The sequence below is a fragment of the Olea europaea genome, unplaced genomic scaffold, assembly GCF_002742605.1.
Source record: "Olea europaea var. sylvestris unplaced genomic scaffold, O_europaea_v1 scaffold116, whole genome shotgun sequence".
Classification (NCBI taxonomy): domain Eukaryota; kingdom Viridiplantae; phylum Streptophyta; class Magnoliopsida; order Lamiales; family Oleaceae; genus Olea; species Olea europaea.
In genome coordinates this window covers 240,893-262,503 of record NW_019229002.1, presented here as the reverse complement: position 1 = coordinate 262,503, position 21,611 = coordinate 240,893, and the positions used below count along the sequence as shown (strand labels likewise).

The 21,611-nt window shown below is 32.3% G+C and overlaps 2 protein-coding genes across 2 annotated transcripts; both read right to left on the bottom strand.

The window, feature by feature from the left end:
- Window positions 1–6,062: 6,062 nt before the first annotated feature.
- Window positions 6,063–7,074, bottom strand: LOC111373748 (probable LRR receptor-like serine/threonine-protein kinase At3g47570). The gene is made up of 3 exons (XM_022996313.1): window positions 7,000–7,074; window positions 6,174–6,592; window positions 6,063–6,078 (listed from the first exon to the last, which is right to left on the bottom strand). The coding sequence occupies exons 1-3, from the start codon at window positions 7,072–7,074 to the stop codon at window positions 6,063–6,065; spliced, it is 510 nt and encodes a 169-aa protein (XP_022852081.1).
- Window positions 7,075–7,194: 120 nt separating this feature from the next.
- On the bottom strand, window positions 7,195–13,182 carry LOC111373747 (LRR receptor-like serine/threonine-protein kinase EFR). The gene is made up of 4 exons (XM_022996312.1): window positions 12,542–13,182; window positions 10,239–10,296; window positions 7,944–8,024; window positions 7,195–7,896 (listed from the first exon to the last, which is right to left on the bottom strand). The coding sequence occupies exons 1-4, from the start codon at window positions 13,180–13,182 to the stop codon at window positions 7,195–7,197; spliced, it is 1,482 nt and encodes a 493-aa protein (XP_022852080.1).
- Window positions 13,183–21,611: the final 8,429 nt, after the last annotated feature.

Here is a 21,611-nt window from a genome sequence, read left to right as displayed (position 1 = left end):
ACCCTCATATTCAAAATATACATTACTCATGCATAAGGATTAGATATCTCTTGATTCGAATCTAATCATAGTGTAATTCAAACAAAGTAAACTTGAAATCAAAGGTAGCATTAAAATTTTGAGCTAGTTATTCATTACGACAATACTGATAAGAACACACACATAAGTATTATAAGTTCTTAAGTTCCTCAAACTCGCTTAGCGCTTATATGACCTTGTGCTCATCCTATACGACAAACTTTTAAGAGATAAACTCCAACTCTCTATTGAGACGGCACCACCTCGAAGTTTATCAAAGTAAGTTCTTCCAGTATCTTTGTTACTGTTAGAGATACTTGTGCTTTGTACTAAACTTCATTAAGAGCTTAAAGCTCTACCCCTGCTTCAGTAACAACCTGCATTACTTATTAGGGTAGGGTTATTGCTAATTTTAATAATACTGAAACTATCCATATATTGAATGACTTGTTGTTACCTTTTGAACTTGTGGATTACCTTTTGAGTATTAATAGGTAGGGTTGCTGCCATTGGTGGACCTTTTAGTTTAGGAGTTTCAACTCCATCCTATTTGAAGTAGACAATACTAAATCTCTATTTAGAGGTTTAGTTAAAAGATCCGCTAAGTTCTCGATTGACTTTACATAAGTTAGGGAAATTATTCCATCATTGATTAATTTTCTTATGTAATAATGTATAAAACTCATATGTCTAGACTTTCCATTGTATATCTCATTGTATGATTTTGCTAATGTGGCTTGACTATCACACATGATAGGTATTGAAGATGTATTCTTCGATCCTAAAGGTATCTCATAAAGGAGATCCTTAAGCTACTCAGCTTCTTTCCCAATTTCCGATAGTGCTACAAATTCAGATTCCATAGTTGAGTGTGTTATATATGTTTGTTTCTTTGATTTTCAAGAAACAGTACCTCCTCCAAGAGTGAACACCCCACTTGAAGTGGATTTGCTTTCACCTGTGCTAGATATCCAACTAGCATCGATAAAACCTTCCAATATAGCTAGGAATTTAGTATATTGTAGGCTTAAGTTCATGATTTTCTTTAGATATCCAAGAACCCTTCCAATGGCCGTCAAATGATCATTGCTCGGATTACTAGTAAACCTACTAAGTTTACTAATTGCAAAGACTATGTCTAGTCTTGTGCATTGAGCTGCATACATAAACTCCCAATAGCACTCACATATTCCAATTGAGCAATTACTCTTCCATCATTCTTTACAAGCATTGAACTTTGATTAATTGGGGTACTATATTCATTTACGTTCAAATATTTGAACTTGTTTATTACATTCTCGATATAATGTGAATGATTTAGATGGCATCCCCTACTAGTCTTAGTGACTTTGATACCCAATATGTTATCCACCTGTCCAAGATCATTCATTTTGAATGTGGAAGATAGAAACCTCTTCGTTTCTTCTATTCCATCCATGTGATTACTCATCATCAACATGTCATCAACATATAAGCATATAAATATCACAAAATTATCACAAATTTTAGAAATAAACATTTATCTATTATATTCAAATCCATATGATATTATATCTAAGTCAAATTTCTCATCCATTTTTTACGTACCTACTTCAAATTGTACAGTGATTTTACCAACTTGCATACCTTGTGTTCATTTTTTGATAGAACAAACCCTTTAGGTTGTTCCATATAAACCTTCTCATCAAGATCCTCATTCAAGAACATCATCTTGACATCCATTTGATGAACATGCAAATCATGTATGGAAGCTAATGCGAATAATATCCTGATTGATGTTATTTTAGTTATCGGTACAGAAGTGTCAAATTAGTTAATTCCTTCCTTTTGTCGATATCATTTGGCTACTAATCTAGCCTTAAAAGTATTAAGAGAACCATCAATATTATACTTTCTCCTAAATACCCATTTACACCCAATAGGCTTGGATCCGAGTGGCAAATCAAAAAGTTCCCACGTATTGTTTGACATTATTGAATCCATTTCATCCTTAATTACATCTTTCCAAAAGATGTTGTCACAAGCCATATCTCCTTCATAAGTTTTAGGATCGATTTTCACATGTAAAACAAAAGGAATTGTTTATACATCCTTCACCTCATTTCTCTCTACTAAGTAAAAGGAAGTAAGTTGAGATAGGGATATCTTTATGATTTTCCCTCAATTTATTATCCGAAGATAACAAATTCTCAAAAATCTCTACATTACTGGATTCAATAATCACCTTGGTCTCCAAATTCAACAATTTGTATGATTTGCTATTATTAGCATATCCAACAAAGACACATTTAATGTATCTTGGACCCAATTTAGTCTTATTAGGATTCGTGTTCTTATAATAAGCAAGAAACCCCCACACTTTGAAGTATCCAATGTTCAATTTTCTTCCTTTTCACTATTCGTACGAAGAAACCTTTGTATGTTTTGAAGGAATCCTATTTAGCATCCTACATGCACTCAACCCCATAAATTAAATGACAACTTATAAAAAGTTAACTGTTATGGATTTTAAATTAGCATAAGTAATATCTTCGCAAAAGAGGAAATGGAGAAGAAAAATGAAAAACCAAAACCAGAAATATGAATGGTTTAAAGGATTAATCAAGCCTTAAAATGAATAAACACTTAAGTACTTAGTGTAATTCCCCAAAACTAAAGAATACAAAAGAAATAAATTGAATATGACGAAACAATATGATAATTTTTGGTAGAATGGAAAATGTACTGGCCAAAATTTGTTTTTCAAGTGTATTGTTATGAATGTCAATCACCTATTTATAGGCCTCATTAAGATCCTACGAAATTGTGTCAAAATAGATTGAAAAGCCACCAAAATTCAAACAACAACGGCCATAAATGGCTATATTTTATCACTATGTCGCATTAGGTTCTATATTGTAATTGACATTCTATGAACAAAAAAGGACTTAATTGTATATGTCTAAAAGTCAAGGCTTGAAGTGCAATATTATATAGTTGAGTTGGGCTAGGGTTTGAGCTTGTAAAATTAGAGGCCCATAAGTCTCAGTCTCTCTATATATATACACTTATATGCACTGAAGAAGGGTGCCGCTGGCTGCAATATTGATATAGATATATAGACAGAAAACGGCATAAGGTGAGGCTACTGTTGAGGAAATGAAGCTGGGAATTCACATAAAGGCTGCCTGCCAGTGAAATATATCACACACACACACAAAAATTGTGAATTATACATATAAGACAAAAGGTGGCTGCTAGAGGAATTAAAGGATAAAAACCATAGAAAAGGGTGGCTAAAATTGTATCATATAAATGCACAAAAATTGAGGAAGAAAAGGTATCGGCTGCTGAAGATATATAACATACTAACAGGGAAATTGAGGTAACTTTGGGGCAATATACAAATACAATTGATAGCAACTTGGAGTTCTTTGAATAGTCAAGAATTGAGGGCTACTATATATATATATATACACAACATTATTGGCGGCGGCTTTGGAAGAATTGAGGGACAAGATATCTATATATATATATATACACAACATTATTGGCGGCGGCTTTGGAAGAATTGAGGGACAAGATATCTATATATATATATATATATATATAGACACACACACACACACACACACACACACACACCCAGATTGGAGGCTGCTTTTTGGGCTGAAAGAATGAGGAAATCGGAGCAATACACACAAACATAAACGGCTGCTACAGGTGGTTGCTTTTTGATTGGAATTGAATTTTGGAATAAACAATACAAGTGGTAGCTTTGGAGAATTAACAACGAAAGTGGACAGTAGAGGATTGAACTTGGAGAAAACATTCCACACCTTGATTCTTTTATTTGATCCCATATTCTCTTAGTGCAATCACAAAAAAAAAAAAAAAACATCAAATTCACTTTCATCAAATACTACAACAAATCCTTCCAGAGCATCTGTTGAGGCTTGAAGATCAGGAAAGGAGATCGGGGTTCCGATCATTGGAGAATAGGAAGTTCTTTAAAATCCACAAGAGGTAGATGAAATCAAGAGCCTGGAATTGGTATAAAGCACACAATCCATGAGGGTTAGAGGCTGAGAGTTGGTGCAAGATCACGCATTCCAGAAGGACTTTTGGGAAACTACAATAAAGAGGTCAAATAAACAAGTGTGGGTTGAGTCTGACGAATTGTAAGAGGTATTTTCGTTTATAGTGGATTCGCATGAGCTTGGGCCTGGAGTTTTACACACATTAGGGTTTCTCCGTCATCAAATAATTGTGTTCTTTATGTTTCTGCAGTTTACTTGTTTTTGGTAATTCAACGTAGGATAGTAAAGCATGTGAATTGATCTGAACATATTAATAATTGTGAGTTGTTGCATTTATTAATTAATTAGTAAAAATTCTGTATAAACACCTATTCACCCCCCTCTAGGTGTCATTTGGGTCAAACTACGTTTTTCATATGTGACCACATAGTTTACTTCGTGGAGGCCCTGCACACGAGCATGCACTGCATAGGTATACTCCTTAGCCTCCGGCTTCCATTTTCCTTTCAATGCACATTTTATTGATTTTGAATAATCATTCAACAATGCTATCTAATGTCAGTGGTGTTAGAGTACCAATTTAGGTGATTATATTTTATAAGTTCAATTAAATAAGTCATATGACTTTATTTTTAAATAGATCTATCAGTTTATGTCATGTAATTATCATCTAGACCGGTGGTTATGCATATCATTCTCTTCTAGTGATGATGAAGTGCCATCTGGTGCATGAGATGAGCTAGATGATCATGGTGAAGGTCGTCAAGTTAATGAGATAAGGCACACATTACGATATTAAATATTTTAAATTCATTTTATTCCTTTTATACTCTGAATATTGTACTATGTACCTTAACAAATAATTCATTAGTGACTATAGAAGAAGATCATAAAATTATGCATTATTCTGGTTACCAGAAGAGCATCACTACCAACTCAACGATTGGAAATTTCATGTATATTCTTTCAACATTCATTAGCTTAAATTATTATTTTTAATTTTTATACTTCAAAGAGGCTTCATTTTGGTGCTTTTTTGTGCTAATAATGCTTCTTTGTATTAATGACCGGTGTCAAGGGCAAATGAAGAGGATAAGAACAAAAGGTAACAATATTTTCACATAATTAATGAAGATAATTTATGTTACCAAAATGTTTTCTCACGCCACCACATCTTACAGTAGATTAACCAGATATCTGAACATTGTCTAATTACGGACACGAAATGCATAAAATTACTTATTCATTAACCAAATAACTTTGCAGTACAGATTTTGGCCATAAAACAGCTACAACACACTGCAACACAACATTGGAAGCCAATAGAGCTTTAAAATCTTTAGAATGATAGCCAAGTTTCCTGTGATAGCAACATATAATAAGCTTTAAAGATTACTAGTAAAATGGAAAATAGATTTTGATTCAAATAATCATTTTTTTTTTGTTGTGTTCTGAATAAGAAGAAAACCTTTTGTCTTGTTCTACCTCGATTATGCTTTAATAAAATTAAGTTTTTTATCTTCTTGAGCCTTGTTAGAACATCTTTAGCAGTGAGCCTCTCTTATGGCAAATCAGTTGTGCATTCTAGTGCTAGTTTCATGATTAATTTGAAGCAGCTCTTCTTAGCTCGAATATTATCTTCAGTAGGATTCACTAAATCGACATCAACTATGTCCATTACTGCATCTGGAAATGATTCAAGCACCCATTTCCTCATTGTGAACTCTCCGACAAATATATCATCCGTTGGCTTCTTCTTGGTAAATGTTTCCATCAGCATAATCCCATGACTATAAACATCCGCCATAGTTGATACTAATCCAGCTGATCCATACTCTACAAAATTAGGATATGTGATCAAATTAACTAGTTTAATGTTAAATGATGCATAAATAAAACAAGAACTAAAAAGTAATACTTACACTGTTAGCATTCACATATGCACAAGTAGATGAAAGAAACCATTTACCTGGAGCCATTTATCCAATGGTGCCCAACGTCTTGGTAATCGAAATTCTCTGGTCTTCAGTGAAAAGCAAGTCTGCAACATTGGCAACCATATTTTCATCAAAAAGTATATTGCTCGATTTCAAATCACAATGGACAATTGGAGAGGGATACCCATAATGTAGATACTCTAGCGCAGATGCCACATCTATCACCATTTCCAGTCTTTGAGCTAAATTTAGGAAATAGTTGCTTGAAGATAGCCATTTGGTAAGGTTTCCGTTAGGCATATATTCCATCACCAAGGCTTTAAGATCAACGTTAGAGCAGCTACTAATTACCTTGACAAGATTTCTATGACGAATATTGCACAATATTTGGCACTCAGAATCAAAACTGTTCTTTGCTTCTTCCAATTCTAAATTAAACACCTTAATTGCAGCAATCATTCCATCTGAAAATACTCCGCTGTACACTGAACCAACACTGCCTTTGCCAATCAAATTCTCTTTACGAAATTTCTTTGTAGCATCAAGAATTTCAAAATATGAAATCCTCTTGATGGTGATGGGGGAAATAGACAGAGTTGGAAGATGTGTTTTTCTGCTCTAGCATCTCATTAAATAAATCATAGTCATAGCCAGAATAAATATGACCGAAATTGATGGTAAAATATACTTCAAAAGTCTAGTTTTGTTTGATATTCTAGATGTGTTATCTTCGCACCGCTTGACCTTAAATTGAGATGCTCCATACAATTCACGATTGCCAATGAAAAAAATCTGAGGTAAAGTTCTTAAAAGGCCTTCCATTTGGAATTTCACCGGTGAGTTCATTGAACGAAACATTAAAATACTCAAGGAACTCAAGTTTCTCCAATGTCTTGGGGATTACACCATCATTTTCAATGAAATTAGATTACCAAATGATTCAGGTGTAGGACCATGTAATCGATTGTTTGATAATGTTAGATTTCCCAAATTCTAAAGTTGTCCTATAGTGCTAGGAATATCACCTGAGAATTGATTTCCCGATAGATATAACCCTCGCATGCTCTTAATGTTTCCAATTTTCGGAGCCAGCAACCCATTCAGCAAATTATCAATTAAACTCAAAATCTGAATTTTCTTGTTAGTCCACATTGTGGATGGGATAGTGGAAGTCAATGAGTTAGAAAATAAATAAATTTCTCGTAAAGACGTAAGATTTCCTAAACACTTTGGCAACTGTTCAGAAAGCTGATTATTTCCCAAATCAAGATAATACAGATGTACCAAATTGCAAATGTTGGCAGATACTGACCCCGTAGTTTATTGACACCTAGTCTCAGCTTTTGCAATTTTCTTAATTGACTCAATGTATCACGAATTGTTCCTATCAATTCATTGCTTCCAATGCCTAACTCAATCAAGTTGGTCATATTACCAACTTCATTAGGAATGATGCCTTTAACACCACAATAATCAGCAGTGAAAGATTCAACATATTCTGACAAATTACCCAATGATTTTGCTAATATTTCGTGGAAAGGTTTGTTTTCTATCCCTAAGATCATCAACTGCCTACAATTTTGCAATGAAATAAGAAAATCTAATTCGATCACTGAAGGATTTTTTGTCAACTGATTAAAGCCAAAATGTAGAAAATGTAGGTTATGTAAATTCCCAATGTTCATGGGCACTTGTCCACTGAAGGAGTTGCCATGAAGATCCAACTTAGCAAGTTTTGAAAAATTTGAAACAGAGGGAGGAATTTTTCCACTCAATTGATTGTCACCAAGTAAGAGACGTTCAAGATTAGGGAGACCATTGGATATTGACGATGGAATATTGCTGGAGATACTATTGTCACTCAACGAAAGTATTTGTAACATGGAGAGATTGAAGATGGATTCAGGTATTTGCCCTGAATTCTATTATCAAAAATAAGTAATTTCTTCAAATTTGATAAACTGCTAACTGAATGCATAATTGTACCTGTATTGTTGTGCTTGTCAACACAAATTAATGAATACCAAAAGTACTGATGAGTTATAGATACCTGTTAAGACATCAAAACCTAAGGATAAATACAGAAGTGCTAATGAGTTTCCGATTTCATATGGAATGTTTCCCATGAATACATTTTAGGATATTAAATATTGAAATAAAAAGTAAAATATTTAAAATTTCATATCAAATAATAACACTGTAATTATTAAGTAACTATAAGTTATTGTGGTATATGATATACTTTTACTAATTATTGTGGTATGATATATTTTTAATAATTATTTGAAAACTGCCCCAAATGCTGAAAAACATGTCAAAAGAGTATAAAATGACTAGGTGGTAGCATAAGGCTCATTTAGATTTTACATCAGCATAGATATCTTTGTTAAAGGTGACCATTTAAATTTAGAGTTTTCATAACTAAATTGCATCCTAGGTACTAAAACATTATAATGAGACTAGATGCTAGTATTATCCATCTTCATCTCAAGCATATTGGGTAATTTGGCTTCAAAGTAATTATGCTGTATTTTTAATAATTACATGAAAAATACCAAATATTTTGAAAACAATTTGTCAAAAGAGTGTAAAATGCATAGGCGGAAACCTAAAGCTCATCAAATGTTAAATTAACACAAAATAGATCTTATGGAAGAGGGGGAGTATAAACTAATTTGAAGTTGATGATTGAGTAAATATGAAGTTATTGTCGCATAATATATTTATAATAATTATTTGAAAAATGTCAAACATACTTTAAATTATTTGTCAAAAGATTTAAAACGACTAAGAGAGCTGAAGTTCATCTAGATTCCCACCAGCATAAAAATCTTTTTTAAGTTGACAATTTAAAATTTTCATAACTGATAATGCATTCTAGGTCCTCAAACTAAGGAAAAAAAAACTAAATTCAATTAATATTGAAAAGTTTAGCAAGTATAAGCAAGTTGGGTACTTAGGATTTGATGTGATTATGCTGTGTTTCTAATAATTATTTGGAAAACACCACACATTTCGAAAAGCATTTGCCAAAATTTGGAAACCCAAAGTTCGTTTAGATTTTCCACTGGCATAAAAATCTCTGATGTATACAAAAATTTTAAATTTAGAATCTTGGTATAAATCTTTGTCAACACACTAAATAAACAAATTGAATAGATTTAGTTAATGTTTTAAAAAGAGTGTCTAAGCTGAGCCTTGCCACTAAACCACACTTTAACGATTTTATATGCTGGCCCATTTAGGCTCGTAAAAGATAGAAGGTTAGCCTTGAAGTCTTGTCAAGCATTATGATTTTTAAAACACTTGATTTAATACATAACATATGTTTAAGAGATGTAGTAACATACCACTCAAACTGTTGGACTCCAATTCTAGATGTTCAATTGCTGATAGGTTTCCAATTTCATTTGGAATATTTCCTGTCAATCCATTTGGACATATAGATTTTAAAATATCAAATGTTAAATTAACACAAAATAGATCTAATAAAAGAGAAGAAGTACCTACTAATTTGAATTCCACAATTAAGTATCCGTGGAGTTACTGTTGCATGATGTATTTCTAATAAATGTTTGAAAGATGGCATACATTTTGAAAAACTTTTGTGAAAAACAGTGTAAAATGCCTAGGTGGTTACTGAAGTTCATTTTGATTTTCCACCAGCATAAAAATCTTTTTTGTATACGAAAATTTTTAATTGGGTAATTAGCACAAAACATCCCTACCTTTAGATGTTTTTGTAGAAAACGTCCCTACCTTTCATTTTTTGGTGGATTACACCCTTACCTTTACATTTTTTTGCGCAAAACATCCTTCTGTCAACTCTCCGTTAAAATGCTCCGTTAAATCAAAAAGGTAATTAGCATAAAAGGTCCCCACCTTTCAAAGTTATTGTGCAAAACGTCCCTACCTTTTATTTTTTAGCATAATTAGCAGAAAAGGTCCTTACATTTCAATATTATTGTGCAAAACATCCCTACCTTTCATCTTTAGCATTTTTACCCCTACATTTCACATTTCATTGCGCAAAAGGTCATTTTCATCCATTTTTTCAATAAAATGACGATTTTACCCTCCTATTGAAATAAAACAAAAAGAAAAGAAAAAAATAATTAATTAATTGCAATCATAGTTCTAAATCTTTCAAAACATTACAGATAAATCCTAAATTCTCCACTACCGCCACTTTCACAACCCCACCAAGCCACCACCTATAGATTCATATAGCACCACTTTTCGACCACAACACATAGGACTCTACCACCACCAGCGTCGCCTCACTCTCCCCAATAACCTCCTCCATAGTATTGGTCACCAATCTGTCCGAAACAACCACATTTACAGTGATGGAGTCCAGTGGGCATGGTGGTCGAAAGGTGGTATTATGTGGATTTATAGTTGGCAGCTTGATAGGTTGTGAAAATGGTGGTGGTTGAGAATTTATGATTTTTTGTAATTTTTTAAAAATTTAAGGATTATGGTTGCAGTTGGTAATTCATCTTTTCTTTTTGTTTTATTTGAATAGGAGGGTAAAATCGTCATTTTATTGAAAAAATGGATGAAAATGACCTTTTTGCAATGAAAGGTGAAAGGTAGGGACGTTTTGCACAATAATATTGAAAGGTAGGGACCTTTTCTGCTAATTACCTTTTTGATTTAACGGAGCATTTTAACGGAAAGTTGACAGAAGGACGTTTTGCGCAAAAAAAATGTAAAGGTAAGGGTGTAATCCACCAAAAAATGAAAGGTAGGGACGTTATCCACAAAAACATCGAAAGGTAGGGATATTTTGTGCTAATTACCCTTTTTAATTTAGAATCTTGATATAAATCTTTGTCATGAAACTAAATAAACAAATCAAAATATATTTAATAAGTGATCCAAAAGGTGCGTTCAGGCACGAAGCTGGCCCTATCACCTAGCCACACAGTACACTTTTGTATACCTAGCCCATTTAGGCTAGTAGAACCCCCAAGCTTAACCATGACGTCTAGTCATATTTTACGCTTTTTAGAACACTAAATTTAATATAATACTATTTCGAAGATCTAGGTATGTACCATTGAAATTATTGGGCCCCAAATCTAGTAATATAAGTGCTGATACTTTTTCAGTTTCATTTTCTTTTTCAATCCATTTAAATATGTAGATTTTAAAATGTTGCATGTTGAATTAACACAAAATACACCTAATGAAAGATGAAGTACAAACAGTTGATAATTAAGTACCCATGAAGTTGTTTCATAATGTATTTCCAATCATTATTTGGAAAATGCATACATGTTGAAAATTATTAGTCAAAAGTGCGTAAAATTCCTAGGTGCATGGTAACCTAAAGTTCATTTAGACTTTCCATCAGCATAAAAATCTTTGTTATATATGACAATTTTTTTTAAGCTTTAGTATAATTTTTTATTAGGACAGTAAATAAATTAAAATAAATTTAACCAATCTTCTATAAATAAATTAAAATAAATTTAACCAATCTTCTAGGCACGATGCAAGGCCTTGTTGTCTGGCCTGTTTAGGCTCATAATAACTTGATGCTTGGCTTTGATGTCTAGCTGCACTTTATGATTCTTAGAGCATTGAAACGTATAAAATAAGTTTAGGAGATCTTGATACATACCACTGAAATCATTGTGTCACAAATCCAAATATACAAGTACTGATAGGTTTCCAATTTCATTTAGCATATTTACTGTCAATCCATTTAAAAAACATGTGGATTTTAAAATATCAAATGCTAAATTAACACAAAATAGATCTAATGAAAGAGAAGAAGTACCAACTACTTTAATTTCGATAACTAAGAGCAAATTATTGTTACATTATGTATTTCTAATAATTATTTGAACAATGCTACACATGCAGAAGTATATTTGTCAAAAGAGGGTAAAATGTATAGGTGGTCACTTAAAGCTCATTTAGATTTTCTAGCAGCATAAAAATTGTTGTAATGTATGACCATTTTAAATTTAGTGTTTTCATAACTAAAATTTCATCTCCTATGCCCTCAAACTAACAAATTAAAAATAAAAAATAAAATCACTACATCCAATTAATAATGAAAAGATTATAAAATACTGAATAAACATTATAATTTGGCTAGTCACTAGCAGTATCCATCTCAAATCAAAGTTGATTGGGTATGTTGAATTTGATGTTATTACGATGTATTTCTAATACTTATTGGAAAATGCTATGCATGCTCGAACACATTTTTCAAAATTCACAATCAAGGTTTTAGGGATTATTCTGCACATAACTTTTAGTGAAGCTATGTAAAAGGAAATACTCCATGGGCATTGACAAGCAGATCACTATGCATGTAAGAGATGTTTTATAATGCGAAGGGACAACAATTCTTGTGAATTGTCAAAAGTTTTGGAATACTTTATCTAGTGAAGTGAGACATGTGTATGTGAACAATCTTTAAACTTACCTGTCAAATTATTTAGTCCAAGATAGAGAACTTGAAGCTTTGACAACTTCCCGATTTCCATTGGAATATGCATCCGACAAAATTATTGCACGACAGAGAAAGTAGTTTAAGATTCATACAAGCTCCCCAAGCTTGGATGAATGTTTCCACTCATTTGATTCCTTGAAATCCTTAGCCTCTCCAGCTTTGGAAGATTGAAGAAAATATCCATAGGTAGACTTCCTGAGAGTCTATCGCTTCGAAAACTAATTTCAATCAGAGAAGTGAGGTTGAAAATCCTGTTACGAATATCTCTAGGGAGTCCATAATTGGAGATATTTAACTTCAATAGATTTTCAAGAAATTCAAAAGTTGGCGGAATAGAGCCACTGAGTCCATTGTTCTGCATCTCTATTTCTTGAAGCTGGCTGAGTTTACCAATTTCATTAGGGATAAACCCATGAAAATTATTGTTGCTAATAATTAAGGATCTCAAAAAAGAGATTTCACCAATTTCTTTAGCAATAGTACCTCCTAGACCCATATTTGCTAGATTCAAGCCCCTAACTCTTTGATGTCTCCTGCCACAAGAAATGCCAATCCAATTACAGAACGAGGTTCCTTGTGACCAATTTTTTGCCCAGATTTTATTTGGATCGGAGGTTATTTGAGATTTGAAAGCTAAAAGAGCATATTCATCTATGGAGCTATTTAGAGATGTAACAATGTTGATAAGCAAGTAGACAATAGCCAGCAACATAAAGAAGACATTCTTTCCCATGGCTAATTTGAAATGCAAAAAGATAATAGGGAGGGGGATGGTAATGACGAGTTCGATGTAAGTGTGTGTGTGTGGATATATATAAAAAAAATTAAAGCTTAAGCAAGATAAATGTACAAGGTAATTTATGGTTAACGTGTTGGTTAGGGTTTTATCTCAAGGGAGTCATGTTCGTCACACCATTATATACTTAAATTATTTTTTTTCAAGAATAAAATAAACTATGCCTGACTATGGATCTGGAAAAATTATTCCATTGCATGTTGAGATTTTTCCTTATCTTATATTGTGGAAATTGTGGAAGTTTTTCCACAAATGAAGGCTTCATTCTTCTAATAATCCAAAAGAAATAATTCGCTTTTGGAGACTTCATTGTCCACAATACTCCCCTATTTTCTAGTATAAGGCAGAGATTTTCTTAAGAAAAAAGGTTGAAGTGTGCATAACTTTAAAGTTTTTAAATCTTAGAGAGTCTTACGAAATATGCACGGCCTGAATTTCTGTTTCCAGAATTTTTATAATTATTTATTTATTTATTTTATATCCAGAAGAAAGGTTTTTGTGGTTACTAAGAACACTTAATTTAAATTATATAGCTCGATGCTTATAATTTCATTATTAGAAGGGTTTAATATATCTTATAAGGTATTTCATGACTTTTGGTCTATACTAGTCAAAGTTGAACGTGCGTTGCACGTTGCTCTAAAATAATTTATAAGTGCTGTAAAAGTAATATTTGACATCAATTTGTTGAGAGAATTTGATGAATCTCAACCGAACTAAAGAAAATAAAATTCAGCATATAAATTTAAAAGAAAAAAAAATCGTACTCTCAAAACTCAACTACTATGATTTGATTTTTTTGAAAGGATGAAGTACTACAAATGAGCAACATTTTTATACTACATTTGGTACATAAGAATTAACTGCTAATAATGAATTTAAAATCCCATTAAAACTTCTAGATACATGAATAGAAATAAATTTATCTATAATAACTCTAGATTTATATAGGTCAACATTCATCAAGTGAAGATTCATTGAGTCTTCACTAGTGTGAATGTTAATTAATTCAAAATTAATAAGACGAAATTCATACATGATAAGGATTTTGTAGTATTTATTATATATTGATAAACGAAAAGTAAGGTATTATTAAAACCAATGAATTGTAATAGGTTAAAATTGTCCAAAAAACGATTCTCACTTGATGTGGTAATTTATGGTTAACGTGTTGGTTGGGGTTTTATCTTAAGGGAGTGGTGCTCATCACACCATTATGAACTTCACTTTTTCCAAAACTAAAACAAACTTTGCTTGACTTTGAAACTAGAAAAATTATTCCATTGGATGTCGAGATTTTTCTTATCTTTTATTCTGGAAATTGTGGAAGTTTTTCCACAAATGGAGGTTTCATCTTCAAATGATCCAAAAGAATTAATTAGTATTAGGTGACTTAATTGTCCACCAATACTCCCCCATTTTCTAGTGGAAAGCAGAGATTTTCCTTTTCGTGCATAACTTAGAAGTTTAAATCTTAGATAATCTTCTGAAATATGCATGGTCTGAATTTCCCTTTTTAGAGATTTTTTTTTTTAATATCCTGTAAATTATTTAGCTCAATGCTTATAACTTCATTATTAGAAGTGATTAATATATCTTATAAGATATTTTACGACTTTTGGTCTATACTATTTAAGGTTGAATGTGCATTGCACGTCATTATGAAATACTTTACAAGCCTTGTAAAAGTAATATTTGATACCAATTTGTTGGGAGGATTTGATGAGTCTCAACCGAGCTAGAGGAAATAAAATTTATGATATATATTTACGGGAAGAGAATTTTACTATCAAAAACCAGAGTTCACCAATTTCTTTAGCAATAATACCTCCGAGACCCATATATGCTAAATTCAAGCCCCTAACTCTTTGATATCTCTTGCTACAAGTAATGCCGATCCAATTGCAGAATGAGGTTCTTTGTGACCAATTTTTTGCTAATATATTATTTGGATCGGAAGTTATTTGAGATCTGAAAGCTAAAATAGCATATTCATCGGTGGAGCTATTTAGAGATATAAAAATGTTGATAAGCAAGTAGACCATCGCCAGCAACATACAGATGACATTCTTTCCCATGGCTAATTTCAAATGCAAAAAGATAATTGGGAGGGAGTTGGTAATGAAGAATTTGATATAAGTGTGTGTGCGTGTATATATATATATATATATATATATATATATATATATAAAGCTTAAGCAAGATAATTGTAGAAGGTAATTTATCGTTAATGGAACTCATAACACGATTATGAACTTCATTTTTTTCCGAAAATAAAATAAACTATGTTTGGCTATGAAACTGGAAAAATTATTCCATTGGATGTTGAGATTTTTCCTTATCTTTTATTGTGGAAATTTGTCCACAAATGAAGGTTTCATTCTTCTAATAATCCAAAAGAAATAATTAGCTTTTGGCGACTTCATTATCCACCAATACTCCCCTAGTTTCTAGTAGAATGCAGAGATCTTCTTAAGAAAAAAGTTTAAAGTGTGCATAACTTAAAAGTTTAAATCTTAGACAGTCTTTTGAAATATGCATGGCCAAAATTATTGTTCCCAAAAGATTTTTTATTTTTTATTTTTTATTTTTTAAATCCAAAAGAAAGGTTTTTGTGGTTACGAAGAACACTAAATTTAAATTATTTAGCTCGATGCTTATAAATTCATTATTAGAAGAGCTTAATATATTTTATAATATATTTACAACTTTTGGTCTATACTATTCAAAATTGAATGTGCATTGCACGTTATTCTGAAATACTTTATAGATGCTGTAAAAGTAATATTTGATTTTGTTGGGAGAATTTGATGAGTCTCAACCGAACTAAAGAAAATAAAATTTAGGATATAAATTTAGGAGAAGAAAATTGTACTCTCAAAACTCAACTTCTGTGATTTAATTTTTTAAAAACCATAAAATACTACAAATGAGCAACCTTTTTATATTACATTTGGTACATAAGAATTAATTGCTAATTATGAATTTAAAATTCTATTAAAATTTCTAGATACATAAATATAAATAAATTTATCTATATAAACTCTAGATTTATGGAGGCCAAGATTCATTGAGTCTGGATTAATGTGAATGTTAATTAATTGAGAATTAATAACATGAAATTTATACATGATAAGGTTTTAGTTGTATTTATTACATATTGATAAATGAAAAGGAAGGTATTATTGAAATAAATTAATTGTAATAGGTTAAAATTGTTCAAAAATGATTCTCACTTGATGTGGTAATTTACGGTTAACATGTTGGTTGGAGTTTTATCTCAAGGGATTGGTGCTCATCACACCATTACGAACTTCAATTTTTCCAAAAATTAAACAAACGTTGCTTGAGTATGAAGTTGAAAAAATTATTCCATGGCATGTTGAGATTTTTCTTATCTTTTATTGTGGAAATTAAACATCCTACTCGACTCAAACATTTCTACAACATTCTGATTTGATGCACCTGATTGCTCTCCATGAAACACCCAAGTAGTATATATAGGATCCATACTTTTAATAACCAAATGTTCATAGATTGTATCATAATGATGATGCATTAGATTCCTACACTTAATACAAGGACATACCATCATTTCTGAATTGCATTTTTTACGAGCTCGTTCAACAAAATTCTGTGCTCCTAGTCTTGAAAATCTACGAGTAAATATTTATGATCTTTATACATTGAAATTATTTCCATTTGGTAACTAGGTTCATAAGATCCAATTTCAGATGATAACCTTGATAAGTGCAACCACTCTTTGTCCATTATACGCAAAGCTACTATCCAAACTGAACATCGCAATATTCAAAAAATAGATGTGCAGGATTAAGTTCCAACTAAATCAGTCAATGATATTGCTCTAATGACAATCAAAATATAATTTTACAACAATAATCGTTAAGCTAATAAGACAACATAGACAAAAAAATAGGACAGTACTTCAAAGAATCAAAAATGCTTCACTTACTATTAAACAAAAAAATCCCAAAAAACTAAGAATTACTATTTCTTCATAAATAAATATGCATATTAACAGTTGGCTTAAAAATGACAAAGATTTCCTACTGTCCAACAATTTAAAAGTGAAAAAACCACAGCTTAGAAGATGTCCATAAGGAGTATAGCTGGATAGAGAAATATTGTCCACATTTTTCCAAAAAGAATAGACTTCCTAAATTATGGCCAAAGACCCTTTTCTTCTCTAAAATTTGTCCAGGTTTTGCATAATTTTCAAGCATATGATATTACACTAATGTTTATTAATCAGTGAAATCAAGAAATATCTGAATATTTTTTTATAGTGGAAGAATTAATTGGAGTTGGATTAGAGTACATTATGGGTGGGTACATTATATGATCGAAAATTAACATTATATAGATTTATAAAAAGTGTATGATATGTGTTCGTGGGGAAATAAAAAATGAAAGTATGTGTTTAGTGGATCATCATATTTTCTGAAACATAAGCAACTTATACAACAGTGAAAATAGCTTTGATCTGTGCAAATGGTCAGTAAGTACACCTATTTCATTATGTTAGTAGCATAAATTCACAGAGATTGTTAGTTGTTGAGGCTATTACCTACATTTGGCTTAAATATGCCATTGCATTTGTTCTCAATGATTTTATTCTTGCCCAGTTGGAACATGTCTATTTTTTCCAATATTATTGTGTGAGACTCTTGAGATTTGATTAAGATTGAGTCACTCTTTTGACATCAGTGCTTTATTTCGTCCACCAGATGCTTTCATAATGCGTGTCATAAAAGTCAAAAGGTGGTGTATATATTACAAAATTAGATAATATGAAACTCTTAAAAGCATTTAGAACTTAAAAATTTTGATTCATTAGGTAAATGCAATAAGAACGTACAAATTTGCATTGCAAAGGCTATGTTTGGCGATTGGAAGTTGATTGTGTGTGGGAAGAAGAAAGTGAAACATTTAATTGCTTATGGATATATTCAACACGGAGGAACTTTGGCCTGGAAAGCATACTCCTCTGGTATATCATGGAAAAAGTGTTATTCCAGGAAACATCTCTGTTTTTGGTTTCAAATTTACATTTCTCAATTCAATTAAACTAAGATTTTTATTTTCATTTATTTATTTTTTTCTGTAGTCCTATCAGTAACTATCTCTGTTTAATAAGTACACAAAAATCGATACTTCAAAAGGGAACAAGATCACTTATCATAATATCTAACTGAACACACGCAGATTGATTAAACAGAAGCTAAATCTCAGGCATAAAAGTGGGGACTAAGTAGAATAGAAGCTAATATCTCTAGCATAGACAATTTAATTTAATGGATTAATAAATAAGTCACAAAACATCCTCAACAGAGGCTATTTGAAAACTACAACTTCTCAAAACTTTCTACAACAAATTTTGAAGGTGTGTAATCCAAGCACAAGTATTACCAGAACTTGGCGAATGTTGTACGAACACAATCTCAAAGTAATTCAATCCAAAAAGTTGAAGACTATAAAAAATTATGGATCTATTACAATCCCCACTCGTGAAACCCTCACACTACTTTAGAAATAGCAAAACTGAAGCCACGATTGAGATAAAGAGAGGGTCTTTGAGGCTTAACAATGCCAAACACCCAAAACCCAGAAACATGAGCTAACCCAAACAATCACAAATGAAACCAAACCAATATGTACATATACAATTAAGCATTATAGAGAAAACCACAACATTTCAAAGAGAAGTTCAAATTCAAAATAAAGTATTCAAAGATTCCCCAAAAAAAAGATAATCACTCGAATTTACAGCAAAAACAAATGAAGAAGAAAAAGCTAAAATCGACTTCAAAAAATTTACCAGCAAAGAAAGAAAATTACCGGTTCATAGCCGAAGAGGAATAATCTCCCTCAGCCTCTGGAATCTGCATTATACCAAATACAATAGATTAGAATCTAATTTAATTCTTGATAGGTGTTTGTTAGGGGTGAACACGGTTCGATTTGGGCGGTTTAAGTAATATGTTCAACTCAAACTATTTTATGCGGTTTGAAATTTTTTCAAACCAAACCAAACCAAACCAAACCATTATTTGCGGTTTAGTTCGGTTTAAATCCACGGTTTATCTACCGACATTATAGCAATAATGCCATATGTTTAGAACAAGCTAAAATATAAAAAGAAAAAGAAACGACGGAGGAAGTTGAAGGAAACTGTAAATTCTTGTATATATATTATTGACAAAGCTTCCAGTATTTAAACAACAAAGCTAACGGCTATATACAATATATATAGAAAAGATATTTACAAAAATAATGTATAAGGAAAATGCCATAATCTCATTCTGTCAATATGATTCCTGTAAATAGCTGTAGCTGTCCATAATTAGAGCTTAGTGAACGTTAGCCTCTTTACCCTTCCTCAAGCTGAACGGAGCAATGCGGAGATTGAGCTTGGACTGTAGGAACATAAACCGATCACGAGAGAGGCCTTTAGTAAAGAAATCAGCAAGTTGGTGAGAGGACGGAACATAGCGTGTGAAGAGAGCTTTGCTAGTGATGAGCTCCCTGTTGGGAATTGATTTAAACATGCACAGCGGAATTTAACAGATTTCAATTCCCATTCAGGATTCAGCTTTGTATTTAGATAAAAACTGTGATGAGAAATATACCTTTTGTGTGATTTGCAAACTCTTTCGCGTTATTCCTTTCCAGCAGCTTGAATCTGCCTCCCACAGCTGTCCAATTGTGCAGCCTCCAATGAAATCCACACAGAGAGAAAACAGCAACTGCTAGGGTTTCTTTCTTGTGCTAGCAAGAACAATGAATAACTTAATGGACCTCAAACCCTAGCTGCATATATATATAAACCCAAATGGACCCGGCCCGGTCCGGTCCAATATTTAATTAATCCAATTAATCAAACCCGGTCCGTGAATTAATTAATCCAATTAATTAATTCGGGATTATAAATAAGAAAATCAATTAATTAATTTATCCAACGATTGTTAAATTAATCAATTAACAATTTGCAGTCTTCCGATTCTCTTTTGTGTGCGACCCATTAGGTTCCCGACCAAGATGCCTAACGTCGTGAAATATTATTTTGATCTAATCAAAATCGATAAATTAATACACCCTTTTAATTTATCGTCAATTCACATTGGCCGTCCCTAATTGACATCTAGCAATGTGTCAGGGCAATACATGTGACGGGAAATGTCACGTGGTATGACAAAACCAAAATCGTTCGTTTATCATGGAATTATTATCCCTTCGTCAATACGATCCGATCAATTACGAGATATGGAATTGTGTCAATCTCGATCATCGATCATATCTTTCATTCCACTATTAAGTCAATATAAATCGAAAACTCCTTTTCGACTTATGAGTACACCTTGGCCAAGGATTTCATCATCGACTTAATTGAATGAAACGCAGATCATAATCTCCTACTATCTAAGAGTAACGAATCCTTTATTGATCAATCACAACCTTCATACGATTCTTGACGTACCCGAACGATGTCGTATTAGCGGCCCTTTTCAGAGCAACATCCAACACCGCCAAAGTATGACTGTCCTCATATAGGGTACTATGACGACCTCAAGTCAAAGGATCAATCCCACTACCGAACGTTAGAGATTAGCCACTGACACTCAGATAGTTATCCATGTGGAATCTCTTAGCCGGTCTCCAATGTTTTGTTCTACAACAAAACATCCACATGTTCATTTAAGTGTCACCACACTTTAGCTCGTGAGATCAGCTACTTACTTCATAAGTAAGAAATGCCACACGTGATGGTCTAACTGTATTAACGATATCCGTATCTCGTTATTACTTACGACCATGGTTTATTCAAGATCCAATTATATATTAAATATATTAAAAGCGTTTACAACCTAAATCGATTGGATCTAGGGCATAACACTTACAAACTCCCACTTGCACTAGATCCAATCGCTCACGTATCTAATACCATAAGCATCCACATGACGATCATGTTTCTGTTGTGACAACGGCTTTGTCAGTGGATCTGCAATATTATCATCTGTGGAAACTCGCTCTATCTTTACGTCATTCCTTTGTATAATATCCCTGATGAGATGATATCGCCTTAGCACATGTTTGGATCGTTGATGAGACCTCGGTTCCTTCGCTTGCGCGATGGCTCCATTGTTATCACAATACAAAGGTATGGGATCAACAATGCTAGGAACGACTCCAAGTTCATTAATGAACTTCTTGATCCATACAGCTTCCTTTGCTGCTTCAGAAGCAGCTATGTACTCGGCTTCTGTTGTTGAATCAGCGGTTGTTTCCTGTTTGGAACTTTTCCAACTAACCGCTCCATTGTTGAGAGTAAACATATATCCTGACTG

Excerpts from the sequence above, each read along its gene's own strand:
- LOC111373748 (XM_022996313.1), bottom strand. The coding sequence starts at position 7,074 with ATGGGTTGCTGGCTCCGAAAATTGGAAACATTAAGAGCATGCGAGGGT. Across the intron at positions 6,593-6,999 it reads ATCGGGAAATCAATTCTCAG|AGCAGAAAAACACATCTTCC; the intron begins GTGATATTCCTA and ends ATGAGATGCTAG.
- LOC111373747 (XM_022996312.1), bottom strand. The coding sequence starts at position 13,182 with ATGGGAAAGAATGTCTTCTTTATGTTGCTGGCTATTGTCTACTTGCTT. Across the intron at positions 10,297-12,541 it reads CATCCAAGCTTGGGGAGCTT|ATTGGTGACCAATACTATGG; the intron begins GTATGAATCTTA and ends TGTTTCGGACAG. Across the intron at positions 8,025-10,238 it reads GTGAGGCGACGCTGGTGGTG|GTATCTATAACTCATCAGTA; the intron begins GTAGAGTCCTAT and ends ATGTCTTAACAG.